At 41.8% G+C, this 22,359-nt stretch overlaps 1 protein-coding gene across 6 annotated transcripts in view; it reads right to left on the bottom strand.

The window, feature by feature from the left end:
* Positions 1 to 1,250: 1,250 nt before the first annotated feature.
* Positions 1,251 to 22,359, bottom strand: part of PRIM2 (DNA primase subunit 2) — a 36,026-nt gene continuing 14,917 nt past the window's right edge. For 2 of the 6 annotated variants that reach the window (XM_061569194.1, XM_061569192.1), the window contains 13 exons: positions 20,833 to 21,020; positions 18,248 to 18,351; positions 17,157 to 17,248; positions 14,121 to 14,241; positions 12,930 to 13,025; positions 10,744 to 10,881; positions 7,972 to 8,039; positions 6,877 to 6,949; positions 6,429 to 6,611; positions 5,819 to 5,945; positions 5,222 to 5,304; positions 2,705 to 2,773; positions 1,251 to 1,885 (listed from right to left, as the gene is read on the bottom strand). In XM_061569194.1, the coding sequence (XP_061425178.1) occupies positions 1,571 to 1,885; positions 2,705 to 2,773; positions 5,222 to 5,304; positions 5,819 to 5,945; positions 6,429 to 6,611; positions 6,877 to 6,949; positions 7,972 to 8,039; positions 10,744 to 10,881; positions 12,930 to 13,025; positions 14,121 to 14,241; positions 17,157 to 17,248; positions 18,248 to 18,351; positions 20,833 to 21,020 (1,657 nt within the window). In that variant the 3' untranslated portion in view covers positions 1,251 to 1,570. Of the gene's footprint in view, positions 1,886 to 2,704; positions 2,774 to 5,221; positions 5,305 to 5,818; positions 5,946 to 6,428; positions 6,612 to 6,876; positions 6,950 to 7,971; positions 8,040 to 10,743; positions 10,882 to 12,929; positions 13,026 to 14,120; positions 14,242 to 17,156; positions 17,249 to 18,247; positions 18,352 to 20,832; positions 21,025 to 21,157; positions 21,350 to 22,359 lie in introns of those variants that run through there. The other 4 variants (XM_061569196.1, XM_061569198.1, XM_061569195.1 and 1 more) reach the window with 3 other exon arrangements.

Raw genomic sequence — 22,359 nt, 5'->3', positions numbered from 1 at the left:
TGATTAAATTCTTAAACCGTGGAGCCGAGAACTGGTTGCGTAAGGGACTGTAGCTTCAAGATGTTATATCCTATTGGAAGTGTATCTGGTTAGAGTTGATTGCAATGGTAAATAAAATAAACAGCAACTGCTCAACACGTGGCGTGTGAAGGGATGTAGAATACGCAAAGGGTTGATGGGTAATACCTCGATTTCACCTGCCAGAGGCAACGAGGGACACATAATTTTTCAAAAATCCTGTTCTATCAACACGCACTTTTTCATGTACAAAGTTTGGTTTAAATCGGAGTACCACTCTATGAATGTCCATTGTGAGATCTGGTGTCACAAGAGATAGTGCATTGCACAATCATCGCAGATTTATTACAATCAACGAAGTGGTCCTGAACTTCCTTTATTGTCAGACACAAGAAATTAGATTTCGATTTAAAGCTTTCGTGACTGCAGGGATTCATCTTCTTGGTTATTTCGGTAAAGTCACGTAGAAGGGAAATAATAAAATAATAAAAATAAAACATAATAAAATATTGTTATATATTTTGTTTTATTTTTATTATTTCCCTTCTACGTGACTTTACCGAAAGAACTAAGAAGACAAGAAATTAGGTTTATGGTCCATCACACCTGTGCACTTTCAGTGCCCTATTGCCACCCAGTGGTGGCACGAGAGCTAACAGGATTTTCTTTCCCCTCAAAGACACTCAATCTGCATCGTGGTGTCAATTGCCTGGCACCCCAAATCATGATGGCTCAAACGCAACTGTCGTGTGAAGAGAATTCGTCATGATGAGGATGCCACCACAGTGTTTGTGCCAGGCTAGATGCATGTTGAGGAGACGTGAGGTTTCGAAAAAATCCCTGGCAGGTCAAGGGACAGACCCAGGTGTTTTCAGTGAACAGAGATGACTGGAAAATGCACCACCTGTGCCAACTTAGCCGCTCGGCACTAAAACACGGCAAACGCACACATTACGAGCATAGGCCGCTGCACTTTTACTGCGGCTGTGCGATTCCTTTATCTCCACATTTATACCGGTCGCTCGATAACTGTGGTTTATTGCAGCACTCCCGCACAAAACACCTCTGCACGTCGCCAACGCTGATGACTTAGGGTCTTCCCTCCCAAACGCATTAGAGTAGCACGCGGCGTAAAGGTTATTCCTGCACTTTCTTTACCATACACTGAACAGAGACAGCATCATAAAATGTTGGCAACTAGACGACAAATGCAATAAATGCAACCGACTGAATAACAATACAAACAGGTAATCTTTATTTTTAAGTTATTTCATTTACAAAACAAACACGCGGACTCGTTTAGATTTGATAAAAAATTACACATTACGCATTCACCTAACAATCACACGTTCATGAATAAAACACATCAAAGCACAACATTAAAAAGCACCGAATACAGCCCAGGGTTTAAGTCAAAGCCAAAACGTCATGACCGCTGTAAAATTTCCACAACCTATCGAGCCCTTCGTGTTGTCATTTGCTCGCGTGTTCTCCTTTACCACAAGACACTGCCAGGGCCTCCACCCTCACCTCGCCAAGCCCTCCTTTGCCATCACATGAAGTCATCAAGGAAGTCCTCCGAGTCCAGGCCCTCCATGAGCTCGTTGGCCAACTCGGCCAGTTCCTTCTTGACCGGAGCGTCAGCCTTTGGCCGCTGCTTGCTGCTGGGTGGTGGTGCTTGCGGGAGGTGCTGGCTGTTGCTGCTGCTGCCACCCTGTGAGGCTTGAGTGGAACCCGAGGAGGCCAATGTGTCCCACCGGCCCAGGCTGTCGGCCTCCTTCTTGGCCTGGCGGCCTCCCGAAAGGAGGCGCACGCTCTCCTCAAAGTACTCGTTTGGGTGGTTGAGGGCAAAGCTCGTGTCCTCCACCTTGTCGAGGAGGCGCACACACACAGGGTTGCCACGTGTTAAATTGTTAAATTTAAAAGCACTGAATAATAGCCCAGGGATTAACATTGAAGCCAAAACGTCGGTGCAGAGATGTCATCTCCCTTGCCTCATATACAGGAGGTGGTGGGTTCGATCCCAGCCCTGACACTTGCTGTATATTTGGAGTTTGCATGTCTCTATCCCCGTGGTTTTAGTGGATTTTTCTCCGGGTCATTTGGTTTTTCCCTCCACTTTGAGAAACATGCATTTAAGAATATTTGGCTGCTATAAATGTCCACATAATCCACTTTGTTGAGCGATCATTTGTGGCCAGGTCACTTCTAAAAAGAACAATAGCTCAGTGGGCTTTACCTGATAAATAAAATAGTATATATAGTTTTTGTTTTAAACGAACAAGCCATGGGAAAATGCATAGATAAGCAGAACTCTGTTGACACATGTCAATAAAAAAACATTTTAGTTGACTGGCCCATTGGCCCTCCAGACCAATGTTATCCAACAACATTTGTTTAAGCAAGCACACTCGAAGCAATTTATTTAAACAAGCAAACGCTGCACGACAAATACTGCTGGATATTAATCTGAAAAGCCAATAGGCCAGAGGAATACCATGTTTTATTTATGTGGATACACAGAACAGTGCCGCCTGCTTATACGTACTTTGATCCATAGAGTTCCACCAGGAACACTCGAGTTTTCTTTACATCTTATACAATTGTGGCAGCTCGGAATATTTAATGTGTTTGAAGACTGACGTTGCTAATATTCTTGGAGAGTAATTTGGAAAACAAAGCTTACCTTGTGCGTAACTTCAAAGTACTTTTGGCAGGCCAGCTGATAATGCATTCCTTTAACCAGATCCAAAATCTAGGCATAAATATTGGCGATTAATAATTACTACATGTCTGTCCAAAACAAATATACACAATGAACTGGGCAAGACATAATATACACTAAAATACTATTGGGCAACAGCACCATAAAAATATATATGCTGACGAAAGCTGCAGTTATTTTAAGATAACATTTTGTAAATGCTTAAAATTACTATTGGGAACCCAGTATCCTGAGGGCACAATTAAAATTGACTCGCCTGCAAAGGAAAATGCCACGATCGGCAAATAGGACGACCTCTCCCTCCCCCCGCTTTCAAAAACAGCTGCTTACACGGGAGTCCTCAAGCCGCCAGACGTTCCAATCGGGGAAGCATTGATCGACCGCCACAGCCTTTGCACGCCCGTGCTCCCGCCCGCTCACCCGCCCCTATGCATAATTTAGGAGCAGCCGTGTGGTGTGGCAGTGGCTCCCAGAGGCCGCCCCCCCCTCCCGCACTGCCGTCTCTACCTCTTCGCAAATTCCCATCATCGACCACGCACCAAGTGTCGTCTTGCGGATGTTTGGCCCACAAGGCTGCGGCGAGTGTTTGGGAAGTGACAATAACCGTAGCTTGGGATGTCGACGTGGCGTGAAGGTTAACGCCACGGCAATCCAGGTCACCGGTTCGATCTCCCGGTACAGCGGTCAAAACAATAGGCGAGTTTATTAAATCTCGCCGCCCCTGTCCACCCAGCAGTTAAGTCAATCTGCAGGTTGCGTGTTGAACTTTAAACTGTGGGTACTTCACAAGACGTCCAGCTAGCATGGCAGAGTAGACCCAAGTACCCTCTAGAAGGGCTCTCTGGAGCTCCTTCTGGGGGAGGCCCTTCTGCCAGCATTGACATGACTAAGTAACTTCAGGATGCACCTTTCGCGTTTTTTTTATACTGTAGTTGCTTAATGACTGTGTAAAATTCTCCCAATCTATCACGGAATGGCACGGCACACAATGGCTTATTGTTGCAAAGTCATGGAATTAGTTAAGCCAGTATGGATTTGCAGGCTGTGCTTTAGATTTTTTTCTCAACACAGGTTATAAAGCATTTGTGGTTATATTTGAACTGAAAAACCACTCGTTCCACAGTACAATTCGTTCATCAGCAGACTGTGCAAAACATCTGCCATCGTGTAACAATCAAACCAATAACACAACAACCCATAACTGTACCATCATTGTCTATGTGAATGCGACTCGTTAACATACTATACGCATCGAAGATGGAGTGCTGTGCTTGACTATAATTATGACACAAATCCATCCGGGCTGTTCCTAAGTGTGGTCACACCTTAACGAATTTTGCACAAGCCTTGGGGTAAAAATAGCAAACTTGGTAATGAAATTTCTTAAAGCTCTCGACTTAGCAATTACAGATTTTTTTCTTTTCTCTGCTTCCTGTCGATCTTTCAGTGTCAGATCGATGGTGACGATACCACACGACCACAACAATTCGGGATTTTCTGCCCGACACCACATCCCTCTTCCCCGAGCAATCGTTACGCCGCTCAGTAACAAAGGGCCTAACTAAACTTTCATTCCCTTCACCGTTCATCTTTCGTGACAGAAAATCGAAGCGGGGACGTGCAGAGCCTTGTCGCAAGCCGCCCGCCACCCGCCGCCACTGTACTGCCGCAGCGCTCAACTCACCACCAGCCCCTCCCCCCATATGCCAGCACACCATCGATGCAATGCAATCATTTCCACACCTTTAAATGTTACCATAGGTGCACATGCATGCTTAGAAGCTGTGATTAAAACGCTGAGAATGGGAACCCGTTGATTATAATATGTATTGAGTAAAATTTGTTTCGTAACACACGAGATGTGGCCATGTCTGCATGCATGCTTTATGCAGTTAATTCCCGATCGGCCAATGGGCGAATTAACTGTGCTTGCAGAATGTATGTATATCTATACACGTTTAATGATTCACTTCTCATTATTTGCGGAAGGTCAGTGGCTCAAGTGTCCACAAGAGTACAAATATCGGCAAATAAGTAAACATTTTCATCAAAAGTCTACATAAATACACAATAGATAAGTTCTATATCCTGTTTTACATGTTGTGCTTTTTTTGTATTTTGTATGATCCAGGACACTCCTCCACCTCCTGCTCCCATTACCACAGGTATTCAAGGGTTTGCCGTACATGCTTTACACTACCATTCAAATGCAATCCCTTACGTTTCAATATGCAGGGGAAGGTAGTAATTGAGGGAATATTCCTTGGTAAAAGACCGAGAGGAAGAAAGAGAATTTTAAATGCTCGATGGTGTTCAACAAGGACTGACGTACAGACAAGATAGATGAAATTAAAACGAGAGAGAAATGCCATTCATCTAACATCCTCATTTCCAACATCAGCCTAAAACTCCTATGAATATTTTAGAGTTAAAAGAATGCAGTATAATGAACCCTCTAATAATGTACATGCAACTCACTTGGCTAATGTCTGCTGAAGGCACTTTATACGCCAGGAGTTTCATCTTGAGGAGTTCCGGCTCCGTATGACGGAAAGGACAACCTGCAAATTAGAACCCTCATGTCAATAACTTTTAATAAATAATTGCCATCACTGAGCACTGACACATTCACTCTTCACTCAAGCCAAATCTCAACATTCAAGCACAGACGTGGTGGTGACAGCAGTAGTAGCAGCAGCCAGCTGACGGCGCGTGGCGGCAAGGTCATGTGACGTGCCCTCTCTCGTGTCAAATGCCAGGATGATGTTCGTCGTCTCCGCTCAACCGCACACTGCAGTGAGGGTGCCTTTTGTGAAAACTAAGGTTACTATTTAAGTTGCGGTTCATGAAGTTGAGTAAGTGTCTTTAGAATTTATATTAATGTGTGTGACGATGCGATGTCTTGATAAAGAAACGTTGCGTGAGAGAACATCTCTGTTCCAACGAGAGGGTACATCATTTGCAATTTTGTGCAACGCAAGTTAATGTGTCAGCGAATGCATGTCCAATTCTTGAAGCGAGTGTTATTTCCAGGCTGACATGTTCATAAAAATTTAAACTACTCCTCCTCCTCACCGTGGTGGTCACCCTGTGCTGGCGTGTTGGTCATGATGATCTTCATGCAGCTGTAAGGAGTGTAGTCTGTGCGCTTTCCCTCCTTGCCGTAGTTGTGCCTGACGTTGTAAGCGTATGACTTGTCAAACTAGAAAAACCATGATTGGGAAGTCGGCAAAACAATGAGGCAAATAAAAAAAAAAAGGTTATTCGCATTCAAAAGTTCAGAATAACATTACCGTCATAACATAGCCTTTGTCAACGCACTGCTGGATGAGAGCTTCCACACGCTGTGTGCATTGTGGAAGGGATACTGGACCAAGATTCACCACGCTGGTCAACGCAGGCTGGTAAAAGTACAGATATGGGGTGCATGTATTTTGCTGTGTTGCCTTCTGCTCGTTACCACGTAGTCACACTTCATCATCTTAAATCTTTAACTAAATTTTTTTTGACAGCTTAAAGAGCAAATCTAACTGCCAATTTGTACTCTCGTTCGCCACATTTAACATTTCTCGTGCGATTTTTTTTAAGGAAAACATTAACTGCCACACAAACGAACAAGTGCGCATTCCTTGCCGAGATTTATTTTTTTACGGCAAGGAAGTCGCTCACTCTATGGTCATCATACCTTGTCAGCGCCCACACCCAGCGCGAACTCGGCCCTCCAGAAGTCGAGGGACTGCTGCAGGGTGAGGCCAATGCCCTTGAGGTAGAGGCCGTACTGCATGCGCCCACCGTGCCGCAGGTGGTGGTGCTCCCGCAGCGCGGAGTGCACCTGGCGCATGCACAGCGGGAAGGAGCGCGCCGCGTGCTGCAAACGTCGTGCCACCGGAGACAAAAGCGGAAACAGACATCGTCACCATCAGATTACTTCAGCGCCCTTGCAATGGCTTTCCATGTTACGGCGCTACATGATTGTCATCATAATTATAATTTCCCCTCACACAATGTGGTAAAATGGTTAGTACACTGGACTTGCATTGTGCAATGAACAACACGTGAAAATAAAATTAATAAAACAATTACATTATCAAAATGATGTGGGCATTTACATGTATGGAAGATGCTTTACTTACAGAGTCTAATTGATCCAGAGAGATTTGCCCAGCATGCTTTGGTGCACTGTAATCCTGACCTATGTAGGACTTGCTGCAGAACACAATTTGACATGAACACATTTGCCAAGTAAGTGCATTGGGTACTCTGCCATTCTTACAGCACAAGAGCTATCATAATGACAACAACCGCCATTCGTTTGTGCCAGGCTGTGTGCACGTTAAGGCCTTATCATAATAGTTCACACACACACTAGGGCACATGAACATATATCTGTGCAAGCACAATCATGTGCGCAGTCATGTGTGCCTGGCTCACACTGCATAGTAAGAGACCAGAGGGCTTTGCTGAGGTACGCTTCCATCGAACATCACAATCACTTAATGTAAATATCGTGTGAACTGGCTAAAGAAGAACAAAAAAACAATCGCACGAGTTGTGGTCAAATATTGACAGTAAGATTTGACATTTTGCCAATGCAGAACAACCACTTAATCAAGACATCTTTTCACTGGATTTACTCTTGTGTTAATATATAATATATGGTTTCTTCTCAAGCAAATCAGTAATTAAAGTAATCCTTAAAACATTTCTGGTAAGAACAATTTCTGGTAAGGAGACATTAGCAGAAACCTGAGGCGGATATACCGTGTCACACTCCCGAAGCTCAAAACTGAACGGCGTACAAAGGAATTCTGATTTATTGATGGCTGCATCTACAACCCTGCTCTGAAGCATCACACATTAAGCAGTCAGTTTCGTACTATACGGTTCAGTAACCACTGTAGAACTAGATTTTGCATTTCTAGATTTGCTTGTGATTTTCAGTGGTGTTTTTAAACCTTTCTTGTATTAGTGTTCAAAAAATATTTGTAAATGAGAAGTAAAACAAATAACATTGCAAGCTGTAAATGGGATAAATTTAGTTTTCATCAAAGCAACAGGGTTTGGTTTCATATATACTGGTGCAAGCTACTACCCCTGAATTAGCCAGGAATTTATAGGGCACAGTAGTTGACCTGTGTAAGACACCCAAATGTGTCGGTCACTTGTGCAGAGGACATCTTGATGTGTTCAGCGACCAGTGTGGAAGGCAACCGGATGTGCCAGCTTACCTCAGGTGGGTGAGAAGAGGCTGCAGTCGCTCATCTTCCTGGACGGAGGGCAGGAGTCGTGCTGTTATCTGAGGCACAGCAGAGAGGAGGGCATCACCTGCAGCCCTGAACTCGCCTGGATCGCCCATTTCGCCCCTCATGCCAGGGGCTACAAACTCGTAGTCTCATACTTATAAACGCATCACCCAATTTCCAATCACGATGCGTAGAATGTTACACCTTCATGTGCTCCGTGTTGTAATTTTGTTTTTAAACTTACAATTTTGTTGTTATTTTTCTCCAATTGTATTTCGAATGCTCGTTTGCCTTCATGTCAGAAGATAATCGCAATTCCATTCAGGAAACTCACAGTGAGCAGTGTCAGGCAATGACCACTAAATTCCTCTTGATATGCAAATTATTTTGTCAAGGCGCCCTTTCCCCCCCTTCCAACCCAGCTTAAATATATGCTCCAAGCATGGTGCTGTTTCATTCAGACGCTGTCGCCTCGACAGACCTGGTTTTCACCTGAGGACGGCTGCTTGCGTTGTGGCCCGAAACGTCGACAGAATTATTTTATTATGTTTTATTTTTATTATTTTATTACTTCCCTTCTACGTGACTTTACCGAAAGAACCAAGAAGATGAATTCCTGCAGTCACGAAAGCTTTAAATCGATAAATTTTTTTTATTTTACCAGGTAAGGCCCCACACACTGAACTTTTATAGCTTTTTTTTCAGAAGCGACCTGGCCACGAATGATGATAGCTCAACGAAGTGGTTTATCATCACGTGGACAATAATAGCAGCCAAATACGTGAAACGCACGTTTCTAAATGTGTAGGGAAACCCCGGAGAACCCAGAGAAAAATCCACGCGACCACGGGGAGAGATATTTAAACTCCAAATATACAGGAATCTTTAGGGTTGGGATCTTGGTTCTTTCGGTAAAGTCATGTATAAGGGAAATAATAAAATAAAAAAATATAAAATAAAAGTAAAGAAATATTATTTTCCTTGTACGTGACTTTACCGAAAGAACCAAGAATATGAATCCCTGCAGTCACGAAAGCTTTAAATCGAAAAAAACTACTAGCCAAGTTAATTCAGCAGGCCTCTTTAACCACAATAGGTGGCAAAGCATTAATATTGCCTGCGAACATACATGGCATGGCAATCAAACCAAAAGTCCCGGAGATGGCATCAGCTGAAATAAGCCACAAATCCACATTTTATATGATCACAATTTTGTACAGTGACTGGGGAACAGGCTACAACTATCACCTTGCTATACTCAGGAAGCAAAGCTTTATCACAAACGGATGAAAGATTAATTTGAACAGAGCATCTCAGCAGTGCCGGTTTATTACATTTACTGGAGTCTGATGTTCCACAGAGCTCTGTGTTTGATATAGATTTCACCATTTGACTATTAATATGAAAAAAATACTGGCCCTTTCAAATACCAGCATTAGGGAAATTCCCTTGAAAAAATAATCAGTCTCTGCCTATTGTCCCACATGAGGGAATTGTGTAGCCTCAAGTAATTTATCTTCCTAATTTCCTGTAATCCTGAAAAAAACACACACGCGCTTGACCTTTGCGAATAAATGCAGCTAACAACATCGAGTATTGCGTCTTTGCCTTCTGCCTTAAAGGGAAACTGCAACACGCTGCAACATCTATTTAACAGATGCAAGCATCCAGTCCCTGTCTTAACCTTGATAACCTGAGCACCGGACCCATAGATTGTGAGATCTGTAGTTTTACTAAGAATGAAACAGTGTGACCAGAATAATAAGCAAACTGGGACCAACACTGGGGATAAGCACTTACACTCGATCACCTTTGTCATGTGAAAATATATAAACAAGTCATTCAATTTTGATCTAAAAATGTAATTTTGATTCAAGATTGGAATTTTTCGATTAATATAACGTATTAAACTAGCATTACCACAGGCGCTGGAAGCACATCTGATAGGACCAATTTTTATCGTAAAAAAATGTAACATTCACCCTGGTGTACATTTGGCACAAAGAATCTTAAAACATAATTCCGTATTTGCATTAATAAACATTTTTACGTCTAGTATTGAATTACATGTTCAGTATTCTCCAAACACAGTAGAATATTAAACATAAATATTAAAATAAGTAAATAGATCAACTGGTAAATACTGATTTGTCTTCAGCCAATTTATTTTCCAAGCAATTTTTTCCGTCAGCACTCAGGATGGGCGAACGGCATCAGGGTCACTGAACACATTGTTCATGAAATAAGTCATTAAAATATTCATCAATTGAGTATTTTTTTATTTTAGTTAATGATAACTATGTGCAGATGACAATCATCAAGCAAGACAATGTGACAACTACGGACTAAATACCAAATTGTGACTTAGGATAAGATGTAATTAACAAGTCAGAATGAAATGATTCTAATAAAGACAGCAGTGCACGAAGGAAGACCAAACATTGTTATTGGCTGTAAATGTGCGTAAAAAATGTTGATCACGTTCACTTATTGGCTGATCTGTTTGATATTAGGGAAGGAGAAACTGCACACCTCTCACACCAACATTTAATAACGAATAGTGGATTAAATGCTTGACAGATTTCATCGACTAGACTAAGAGAATGACGATAAAATCCACAAACGAATACGTTTGGACAAACACGCCACGAGCTGCCATCAGTAAAACTGAGACGATGACTGAAAATAAAAGTGACTAAAATTACACTGGTGATTCAGTGGTCAAGGCGCATGTATCGGAAATTCTGCGCATCTCACGGTCAGTGCCCGCGACAGGTTCTGGCGGAAGTCATTGAGTACAATGGTGACCAGGTCCCTCTGAGGAATGAAAGCGATCCCGCGTCGCACGAACACCTTCCGGCTCCGCACCAGTTCCAGTGCATCTGTGAACGGCACCTGCACATGCAGCAGTACATCATTCACAAGCGTCCAAGTTCAACGTAGAGCAGTCGGATTGATTGATGATCCAACACTCGCCGATTCACTCCAGTTGCTCGCTCAACGGCAGTTCGTCACCGCCTTATCACTCTACTACTGATACTACCATGGTAATTGTTCCAATGTACTTTACTCATCGATTCCCATGTTGAGTACTCGGTCTAGCAGATTGAATGTTTCGTCTCATCTATATTGTGGTCAACCACCACAGGTCAGGTCACTACACTTCTCTTGACGCTTCTTCCCTCGCACTCCTCCAATTTAGAAACTCTGCCCATCGTCTCTTTTCCCAATCTCTGGTAACCTTTCCGAATTCCAGAATCGTTAACTCTAATCGATTACAACTTTGAGAGTAGTGTATTATTGGTCGCTTCGCGTTTTGGGCCTGTGCTCAGCAACTGTAAAAAAAAACATCCTCCCAAAGGCAGGAAACGCACTCTCAGCATGACACAACTGATTATTTTGGTGACATGAACAAGCCTACGTGGGAAAAAAGGTAAGACTTTGTTTACAACTATTTGTGTAATTCAATTAGTCGAGTAATCAACCCGCTAACTGGAAGATTAATTGATGACTTTAAGAATTGGATTTCCCAGCTTAGTATAAATCAAGGATGGGATGTCTGTGGCCCACAACTTAATTTCACACAGCCCACAGAATCATGAGGCCTACCAATTTGAAACGGCCCGCGTACGATTTGTATCCGTTACTTAGAGCACCTTAGCCACAGTGAATGCAGATTAGAGGGGAAATTTACTACCTGTAAAAAAACAGCTTTTAATTTGAAGGCACTGACTGAGGTCTGTGTTAAAATGTGGCCCACTTAAGGTATTTGGAAATCCGTTTCAGCCCTCTAAGGAAGAACCCTGCTCAAAAGACACATGATAATAGAGCCATGACACAGCCCAGCAGGAGCACTTTCATCGCTTGTTGCAGAGGTTCACGGTTTGAATGCGGCAGGCCACCCTGGTTAATACCGCGGGCGTATCAGCCATACAATGTGGCATCTGCTTTACAGAGGATGTTAAAGACCCTGTGACGTCATTCAAAAAGAGCTTGCCATTGTGTGCCATCGTCATGGTGCAAAAATCTATCAAAATAAAACTAAAAATTACCTGCTAAAGTGGCAATAATTGCCCCGACTGGCAGACTAGTGCCCACTTGCAGGCCGGTGTCGTCACCGTGCCGCACAGGGATAGCCGCCATTGGGGTGCCCTTCGAATGGTTGAGATGAGATGTGATGTAAAGCAGTTTGAGATGCCGAGGCATTTAAGCACCCTATACATGTGTAATAAAGGTCGTGGAAGCGACTTCTGGAATCTGGTATTTGTCTTTCTTTACAACACTCCTTCACGCTGCTGACAGACAGCGTGAGAGGGATAGAGAGAGAGAGACACGCGCGGCCACGTGGCAGCCTGGACCCCCGCTCCCGCGTGACCTTTCCCTCCGTTCGTTCCAGTCCTGACCACGTGTTGTTCGTCTCCACCCCTATTTAATACCCGGGTCACGTGGTACCTTTCCACCAATCCTAGTTAACCTCTATGGAATCTTCCAGACTCCACCTGTAGGCTCCCGGGACCACGCCCCTGACTCGTCTCCCCATTGGCTGTGGGTAAAGCCAGCAGAACCAATCCTCTACTTACAGATGTCACCTTCCCATAACGTCAGGGCCACGCCCCTAGGCTTCCCCCCCATTGGCTATGGGCCAGGACCGGCAGAGCCAATCATCGTAACGAGTTGTGATCCGTCAACGACTCGGATATATCCTCACATTACAGATACAAAATTATAACGACTGAAAAGGGCCCTTCTGAAACCATGGCTCATAACATGAGAACTTGAACCATTTTACAAACACAGTGCTCGAATATTCCCCTAGATATATTGCTTGTACCAAGATTTGGTTCATGCTACCTCTAGATAATATGGCAAAGATGCTCCAAAATACATTTTAATCTCTCCGCCAAGGAAAAGTAACTTATTAAATGGGCGAGGACATACTGCACCTTGTAGAACGTGGACTCGTTGACTTTGTGATGACTCATCCCATAGGTGGAAGCGGTCAGCTTAAGTTCGTACTCTTTTATCTCCTCTTTAGACAACTGTATGAGATGAAAAGACAAACAAAATAAAAATATATTTATTTCACTTTTAATAGTTTTCAAGTTGCATAGAAATTTCATATTTATATTACTGATAAATAACTGGCAATATCACAATTAAATAATCGACTATTATAAGACAGATTGTTTTTTTGTCGGGACCATCTGAGGTTTGTAAAACAATCTGAATACAAACTGTACTCTACCTTATGAAATGCATAGCCATAATTTAGGTGTGACAAGCTTAAAATATAAATGTATAGCATCTGATATTCTTGGTTCTTTCGGTAAAGTCACGTAGAAGGGAAATAATAAAATAATACAAATATAAAATAATAAAATTCTCACGACGTTTCGCCTGCAACACAAGCAATCATCATCAGGTGTGAAATCCACAGCAAGAAATTTTGAAAAAAGTGGCGTTTTTTTTTCTTAACGTCAGCACCACGGACAGCGATTTGGCAGTTGGTCAGATGGACGAGTCCATCTATGTTCGGAAAAGAGGAGGGGGAGAGGAATAGCATCTCTCACTCCTGTCTCGGTCTTGTACAAATCCAAGTCACATGAGCAATGTGGTGGGCCTGTTTCCCTAACATAATGTCTCTGGCGACCACTGGGCTTCAACAACCCTGGCCATTTCACAGTCAAGTCTTCTATCATTCATTCCTTTCTTCACCTAAAGAGTGGTTGTATTTAGAAACCTAGGGGTGGAGTGTTTCCCAGTCTGAAGCTTCTCATAGTGTCTGGGGAGATACTTAAGTGTCATTTAATCAGGAAATTATGAATGCCATTGATGCCCTCTTTATTTGAACGACTACAATTGTTGCAGAGTCAACACCTGATGTTCAAAGTCATTCCTAAGTCGCACACTTACACATTTAAATGAATGGTGTGGATATGAGTGTGTCCCTCCACCATAAGCAGTACTCCCAATTATTTACCAAGTCCTAGCACCCCATTGTCAACTCCTCTTCTCCACCACACCACCTCCCCAAGCCTCATTCCCTATTGTTTCCCCCCACTGATGCATCGCGTCCTGGGATGCTTGACAATTGCAAAGCATATTGTACGATCGTCTTATATTGTACTGCTCACAGATTCATATGTGAGGTTGTTTTGGTTGAGGAACGAGGTGACCGATTCGGACATCTGCTGCAGAAAGCGGAACCGAAACAGGTCCATCTCCTGCTGGATGAACCAACGCCGCAAATCCTCTCTGGAACAGAAACGGAACACACCCGCCCCCAGCATGAGTGCCGACTCGCACAAGAATATCAAACAGTTACGTTCACATGAACATGCCGCACATTCTGGGTGGCCATGTGATTCAGGTGTCACATACCATGTCAACAGCACTGAGCCCGAAACCAGCCCTATACCATGACCGTATTTAAAAAGAGGGTATACAAAAACTCTAGGGGCGTGGTGGGGGGGGGGGCACACAGTCAATGTTAAACAAACATTAAACGAATCCTGATCGGCTACACAGAATGAGTAACAATATAATCTGCTATCATTCATTCTGCTCTAGCTCTCACCATCTTTGTATAAGTTACAACACATATATCGCTTAATTGCCACCGGTGTTAAATATTTTACCAACATTTTTGGCTCGGCGCCCTCCAGCTACACCGATGCTATGAGGCTGCCAGAAATGCTTATATCCTACGTTTGAATCCAGGCATCCACCCATGATTTAACTGAATTCTTGAGTTGAGTTAGTGACTTGTGGTCATAGCCCAGTCACCATTGAGTACCCAAAAAACCCTGTAATAATGATTTTAGTTTTTCACTTAATTTAACTTATTTCAGCCGAGAACTAAAGTTTTCAGTTCAAGTGACACGTGACAAAACAATGTTTTTGAAGGTGTGCTGTCAACTGCCTGCTCCTGTTCAAGTAGTCCAGGCTCAAGAGCCTTTTTGCTCTGCCTATAACGGTCTCTTTCTCTCCTTATAATAAATAAATATGCCCCATTTCCTCAGCATTCCAATGTCGTACTGTTCTGTACAGCACCATTCCAATGTCGTATTGTTCTGTACGGGGTTTTTTGGGTAATCAATGGTGACTGGGCTATGACCATAAGTCACTAAATCAACTCAAGAATTCAGTTAAATCATGGGTGGATGCCTGGATTCAAACATAGGTGCTGTACTGTTCTATATGAATCTAAACTGTCATCTTATGAGACGGCTCTGCAATTGTCGTACACTGTTTACGATAAGAGTTACAAATCTATTTTCTGTTCATCTTGTGACCCCATGCCAACCACAAAACTGAAATGGGGAGAAAAAAAGCAACAAAGATATTGTGCGCTTTCAAGTGCAATTGGTGAGCTCATTTCTCATTTCCAGCTACTCAACATGAAACCAAGCGTGTTTCCCATTGCACACAACAAAAAGGGGCCTTAAATTAATATCTGCATAAAAGGAAAAACATCGTCAATATTTAGATGTAGGCAGCGTGGATGTAGAATATTACATTAAAATCAAATTAGGTTGAATTGGAGTGGCTGAGTGTGTGGGTGGGCTTCATACTGCCTGTGTGCAAAGTAGTTGCAGATGAAAGCAAAGCTATGATTACATTTATAATGAGCTGTAATTTAATTAACACAATATGGTAATCACATTAACATAAATTTCGATTTAAAGCTTTCGTGACTGCAGGGATTCATCTTCTTGGTTCTTTCGGTAAAGTCACGTAGAAGGGAAGTAATAAAATAATAAAAATAAAACATAATAAAATAATTCTCACGACGTTTCGGCCACAACGCAAGCAGCCGTCCTCGGGTGAAGAACAGGTCTGTCGAGAAGACAGAGTCTGAATGAAACAAACCCAGTATCATCCGTATACTAAATATACTCTCTAATAAGCTCAGCTTACATACTATGTAGTTTATACTTTAGTTGTTTACGTGGTGGTTTAGTTACTGCAGCTACATACTATTAACATTCCGTCCCTTTATTAATGCTACCCCTATCCCCTCCCTTTGATACTGCTAATCCTGCATAATGCACGGGCATAATGACTTTAAACACCCCGCCCACCTCCTACGCATTTCACAAGTAGTACTAATCCCATATCTGCATTTCCCATAAATATTCTAAATTCCTCTTGATATGCAAATTATTTTGTCAAGGCGCTCTTCCCCCTCCAACCCAGCTTAAATAGACGCTCCAAGCCTGGGGTTGTTTCATTCAGACTGTCTTCTCGACAGACTTGTACTTCACCTGAGGACAGCTGCTTGCGTTGTGGTCGAAATGTCGTGAGAATAATTTTATTATGTTTAATTTTAATTATTTTATTATTTCCATTCTACGTGACTTTACCGAAAGAATCAAGAAGACACATTAACATACTTTCATGCAAAGTCAATACTACTGTACATCTAAGTATACTATCCCCATCAATTCCCATGAATATAAAAACTTTGGTAGATTTTTAAAATGTAATATTATTCTACATATGTGAAAGTGCTTTTTTACTTTTATTTTACCGGCGGTCAGTGAACTTTGATGAACCATGTTAAAGGATTTTTGGGCACAAAAGCCTGGAATGCGTCGCTAAATGTAGTGCAAAGCATCACTTTAAAACATGTGTAAATATTGACTCCAAATATGTGAACGCAGGAAAGACAGAATATTTAAGTAATGCTGCGATGTGCTGGAAATACAGAGTGATAAGTTAATAGACATGCAACAAATATATCAAATACTTTAACTTATCAATCATTAAATAACGTAAACAAATCACACTGGCGATGGAGATGAGCATGTTAAAATATTTAACAAGTGTGTTTGATTGGAGGGTGACATGAAGATGCTATGAATACAAATATTGCTGCCTCTATAATAATGAATCATTATTTCAACTTATAACGCACCGTTATAGTCATTCCTAGGGCGTTAATTAAAAAATTGCAACAATGACAGTACAAACATTTTGAAGTTTATAACTCCAGAGTTGAAGTTTATAACTCCAAAATACAACGGATTGCTCTGAACCTCAGCGATAAATTAGGACCGCTAATGAACGACGATGGATTACGACTGTGCATGTGTAACGTCATAAACAGCGAGCTGCGTGTTTCTTCAAGGACCCAGGACATAACGCCTGGACCACTGCGCTCTTACGATTGACAGTAGGCAAGACGAAGGATGAAGTGGGAGATGTGGTCCCTTTTTCTTGGTTCTTGGTCATCAACTTCTGTTAAAGTAATACTATCCTGCACATCAAACATCATATATAAAAAAACAATATAAGTGCTGCATATTGTGACGGTAAAGCAAATTTACTGTTGAAACCATTAATATACTTGAATTAAAATTTCAAAGCTATGGCTTCCTTTTCTTCCCCCAAAAATGTTTTCAATAATGTTAATGGTACCGTGTTAGTAGACACATAACAATTCTGTACTCTCCCAGCTCACAATGAATCACCTTCAGTCAGAGAATGGTCCAAGATGATAATACAGAACTTTCTCAAGTCCCTTTCATATATTTATCGACAGTAGGAGACGTACACTTTGTTCCCTTCAAGGTGCTCATCACGTCAAACCATTTTTATGCTCAGCGGTAAAATAAAACAAACTAAGTGAAAACCCAAAATGTATGTGTGCTTTTTACGCTAGTGACCACAATGACTTGGTGACGAGGCCGAGATCATCAGGTCATTATATTTGAGAACCCAGTTTAATCCCAAATGGATGAAACCCAGACTCAAAACCAGGATTCTAGCTGTACTAGCTCAGTGGTAATTAACTTCCCGCACAACCTGGCTAATTAAACACTATATTTTCCACTGATACAAATTAAGCAGGGGATGCTGCCATGGTGCAATGGTTAGCACACTGGACTTTGTAATCCAGAGGTGGGCAATTCTATTCAATCTCAAGGTGCGGCCAGTTTAACCAAATGGTGAGTTTCTTAAATCCCCTAGTCCCTGCCCACCCAGAAGTAAAAAAAAATGGTCATCCCAGTGAGTCAAGCGGCGAGACGTGTATGGTGGGTTAAGTGCGAGTGCTTGCACCTCTTCCAAGACAACTAGCCAGTGTTGAATAGGCCGATATTTATTGAGTCACCCTCCAGTACAGGCGTGACCAAATGAGCTATTAATTAGAGGGCTGAAACTTTACTTTCTTTAGCCATTTAAATGACCAGGCCACCACTTAAAAAAAAAAATCTACGTATACTTGTGCCTGCAGGACCAAGTGCTAAGTACTCACTCTGTATGGAAACTTTGATTTCTTCAGCTCCTCCTCCAGCTTCTTGTCGTAATTCTCAGTGCCCCTCATGAACAGAACTCCGATCCGCTCCACCGACTTGAGAACTAAAAATTCCACACAGTCATGTTACCGTCATTGTATGTACCCAATGCAAAAACAGTGCATTAATTTACTATTCATTAAATACGATATGATGAATCATCCATCCTGACAACACTACAAATGCAAAGTCTTCACAAGAAAAAATGCCTTTGTCCATCTTCTTTTGGTAGTTGATAATGTAACATAAATTACCAAAAAATAAGTTACATTTCAGTGCATATATAAGTTGCAAAACGTACTAAATAAAGCACGTTATTATACTTGAGTGGATGAAGGTTTGGTGTGGGGATTGGCAAACTGCACTATGAAACTAATGACTTGAATTTAATTCCCAATCACAGTTAATATCAAGTACAAGTTTTTTTTAACACAGGTGAGAACTCAAGAGACCAGAATAGTCTCATTTGCAAGAGACTTGGGTCACCAAAGTGACAAAATTAGAACAGATAAAGTACGACAACAAATCTTGATTTGAAGCTTTCGTGACTGCAGGAATCCATACTCCTTGATTATTTCGGTAAAGTCACGTAGGTAGAAAAATAAAAAAATCACGACATTTCGATCGCAACACAAGCGGTTGTCCTCAGGCGGAAAAAAATAATCCAGCAGTGGAACTGCTGAACCAGCGAGAGAGCTGTTACAAGGTTATATATGCCACATATATAACCGACTTCTCTATATATATGCAACATATATAACCTTGTTGTAACAGCTCTCTCGCTGGTTCAGCAGTTCCACTGCTGGATTATTATTGTTTCCGCCTGAGGACGACCGCTTGTGTTGCGATCAAAACGTCGTAATATATTATTTTTTATTTTATTTTTCTACCTGCGTGACTTTACCGAAAGAACCAAGGAGTGACAACAAAGCCAATAGCAATCATAGATAAAAACTAATACATATTGAACGCACGTAAATTAATGTTAAATAAAGTCCCTGTCATACAAGACGGTTGGGGAAGATTAATTACAGACCGATCGTAGTACAATTACAATTGAGTTACCAAACATTAAACAGATAGTGTATAGAGTGACTATTATATGAATGAACGAGTGACATCCGAACCAAATCTGGCCTGGATCATCAAATCTCCCATGGCTGACATGGCATGGGGAGGAATTCATCCAGTAGTCCATTCGCAATGTGCTGTCAATTATTTAGATTATGTCTACTGAAGTGAACACAAAAAATCAACATATTTATCAATAACACTGCCTTAAAATAAAAAACGATATAATCAGTGATGTTTAGGGAAATGGTCCTTCCATATAGGGTTTAAGAAAGTTAAATTTTAATGTAGTCCCAATGAGTTCTCACCTGGATAAATATGTAATGAATGTAACAGTCGAATTACTTTTCCAATCGAAATTCACTCCAAGGCATATCCTTGTTCATGAATGCAGCTCCAGGCAAGAGAGGTGCAGCTGTACCATCTAGTGGGGGCTTCTGGTACTGCTAGAAAAGTCGATATCTTTTCACGTACACGAAAAAACCTCAACAGTTGTCAACAACATAACGTCAAAAAGAACGCGTATATAATAGGAGACGTGGGACCTTTGTACCAGTATCAAAGTATGACCAAATTAGAATGTTTTACCCTTTCTGGATATAAAACAAGCGTTGAGATGTTCAAACACCAAATAGAAATCTGTTGCAAGGCATCACGTCTGCATTAACCACATGTACATGCAAACAAACATGCTCTGACAGAACTGTTTGAACATATTAACACCTATATTCTTGGTTCTTTCGGTAAAGTCACGTAGAAGGGAAATAATAATAAAATAATAAAAATATAAAACAATGAAAATTCTCACGACGTTTCGACTGCAACACAAGCAATCGTCATCAGGTGTGAAATTCACAGCAAGAACATTTTCTTGCAAGAAAGTTTTCTTGCCGTGGATTTCTTGCAAGAAAATTTTCTGTTTTATATATTTATTATTTTATTATTTCCCTTCTACGTGACTTTACCGAAAGAACCCTGCAGTCACGAAAGCTTTACATCAAAATATTAACACCTGTTTTATTGCCAGAAATGGCAAACCCTATTTTTTTTCATAATAGGAGACGTCTCGGGCAATGCCTTCCCCCCACCACCACCACAACACACAGATAACCCAGTGGCAGTCGTCACGGTGATACTAATTGTGGTGACGATCATGGACTCGTGGTGGTGTCACCAAAAATGTCACGGTCGCTTTGAGCCCAATAATGACAGTGGTATTGATCTCACCCGTGATCAATCACTATACCACGATCGTGATAATGGTTATCATCCACACGACCATTATCGTGATCATCGTGGTAATTATGATCTTGAACGCAGTGGCAATCAGTGACGACGACGATGATGATGATGATGATGTTCAGAGTGGTAATCGTGGTGGTGTTCATGGTCAATCAACCGTTATCACCGCCACGATCACCACGATGATGATTATGATCGCATGGATCGTGGCGATGATCGCGAAGCTGCTCACGCCGCAGTCTCTGGACGGCGAGGGCCTCGAACTCGACGAGGGAGACGGATCCGAGAGGCGGCCGCGAGTAGAGCTGCAGCACGTGAGGGTACCGCTGTTCCTCATCGCCAGACCCCACGGCGTTCGCCTCCAACTTCTTCCCCGCGGTCGACAGCAGCATGGCTCTCCTTCCCCTCTCCCACCCCGAGCTACCTTGGAGACACAACAACAATAATACTTATCATAACCAAACACTAACTACAATACGGCAGGAGACTAATCTCCTCCCGCCTGTTCATCATCATCAGTCTCAACATCAGCAGTGACAACCGCGCCGCTGACCAACCTGGCAGTGTGTGACGAGTTCACGTGGAGCCCCGGGTGCGTTCTCGTCGCTCTGTGAGGTAATTATCGTGAATATCTGATTGTGTAAAGTTGTTATAGACGCGGTTAAAGGTAGGTGGTGGTGGTGCTGATGATGATGATGGCGACGGCGTAGACGGAAATTTCCCGCCAAATCTGTCAGGCAGTGGGGCGTGATGACGTCATTTCCTGGTTTGCGCGCCACCGTGTGGTGACGTCATTGTTTGCCTTCGTCATGACCGCTTCGCTCAGGTTTACTCTGACGTCATTTTTAAACTGTGTAATGACATCATCGTTTAGGTTGTAACGCGGCACTGTATTGAACCACGTTTTTACATTTTAGCTTGGCATTGACGTCATTATTTAGTTTGGTAAATACGTAATAGTTTAGCATTGAAATGTTATTTGATTGATCATGACGTCATGTGGTTAGATTCGTAATGACGTGATGTCATTCCATTGACATTTCGTAAATGTTTTGTTGCATTGCAAAGTTAAATGTTGATTAATAAGCGTGATTTTGACAACCATCGTTACCGTAATCGTTATCAATATTAATATCGTGATTAACATTACTTATTGAAAGGACAAAACACATTTTAACCTCAGTTGGAAGTTGTAGCAGTTGTACGTTAAACTCGCATAATCGTAACTCTGATCTGATCATAATTAACTTGATCGTTATCTATAATCTCCGTCATGGTTAACAAAGCTACAATAATCGATACCAAAAATAAATATTTGGCCCTAATTCTAGATTCGAAGCTTTCGGTAAAGTCACGTAGGTAAAAAATAAACATAATAATAGAAATAAAATAATAATAATAAATGAATTTTGTTATTTTCATTTATTATAATTTTATTATTATTATTTTTACCAACGTGACTTTACCGAAAGAACCTAAGATTATAAATATTTGGCCCTCCACTTAAAAAAAGAAAACTGTTTTACAGATGCCATCAGCCACACGGCCTTACAGGAGTGAATTATTTCATCAACGTAATGGATAATTTTGTATCATTAACATTATACCCGTAACTATACACCATCTATAGATTGCAATCTTCTTTTTCAATAGCGACCTCTAGTGGCAGTAGGGGGACGTGCAGCGTATGGAAATTGCAGCACCGTAATCGATAGGAAACACGATTCGTTGCATGGGTTATGAGAATAAGAATGATTAT

This window comes from Lethenteron reissneri, chromosome 42 (genome assembly GCF_015708825.2).
Source record: "Lethenteron reissneri isolate LAM-NWPU_2019-01 chromosome 42, ASM1570882v1, whole genome shotgun sequence".
Lineage (NCBI taxonomy): Eukaryota > Metazoa > Chordata > Hyperoartia > Petromyzontiformes > Petromyzontidae > Lethenteron > Lethenteron reissneri.
Note: the sequence above shows the minus strand (reverse complement) of the source record. Positions and strands in the feature narration are given on the sequence as shown.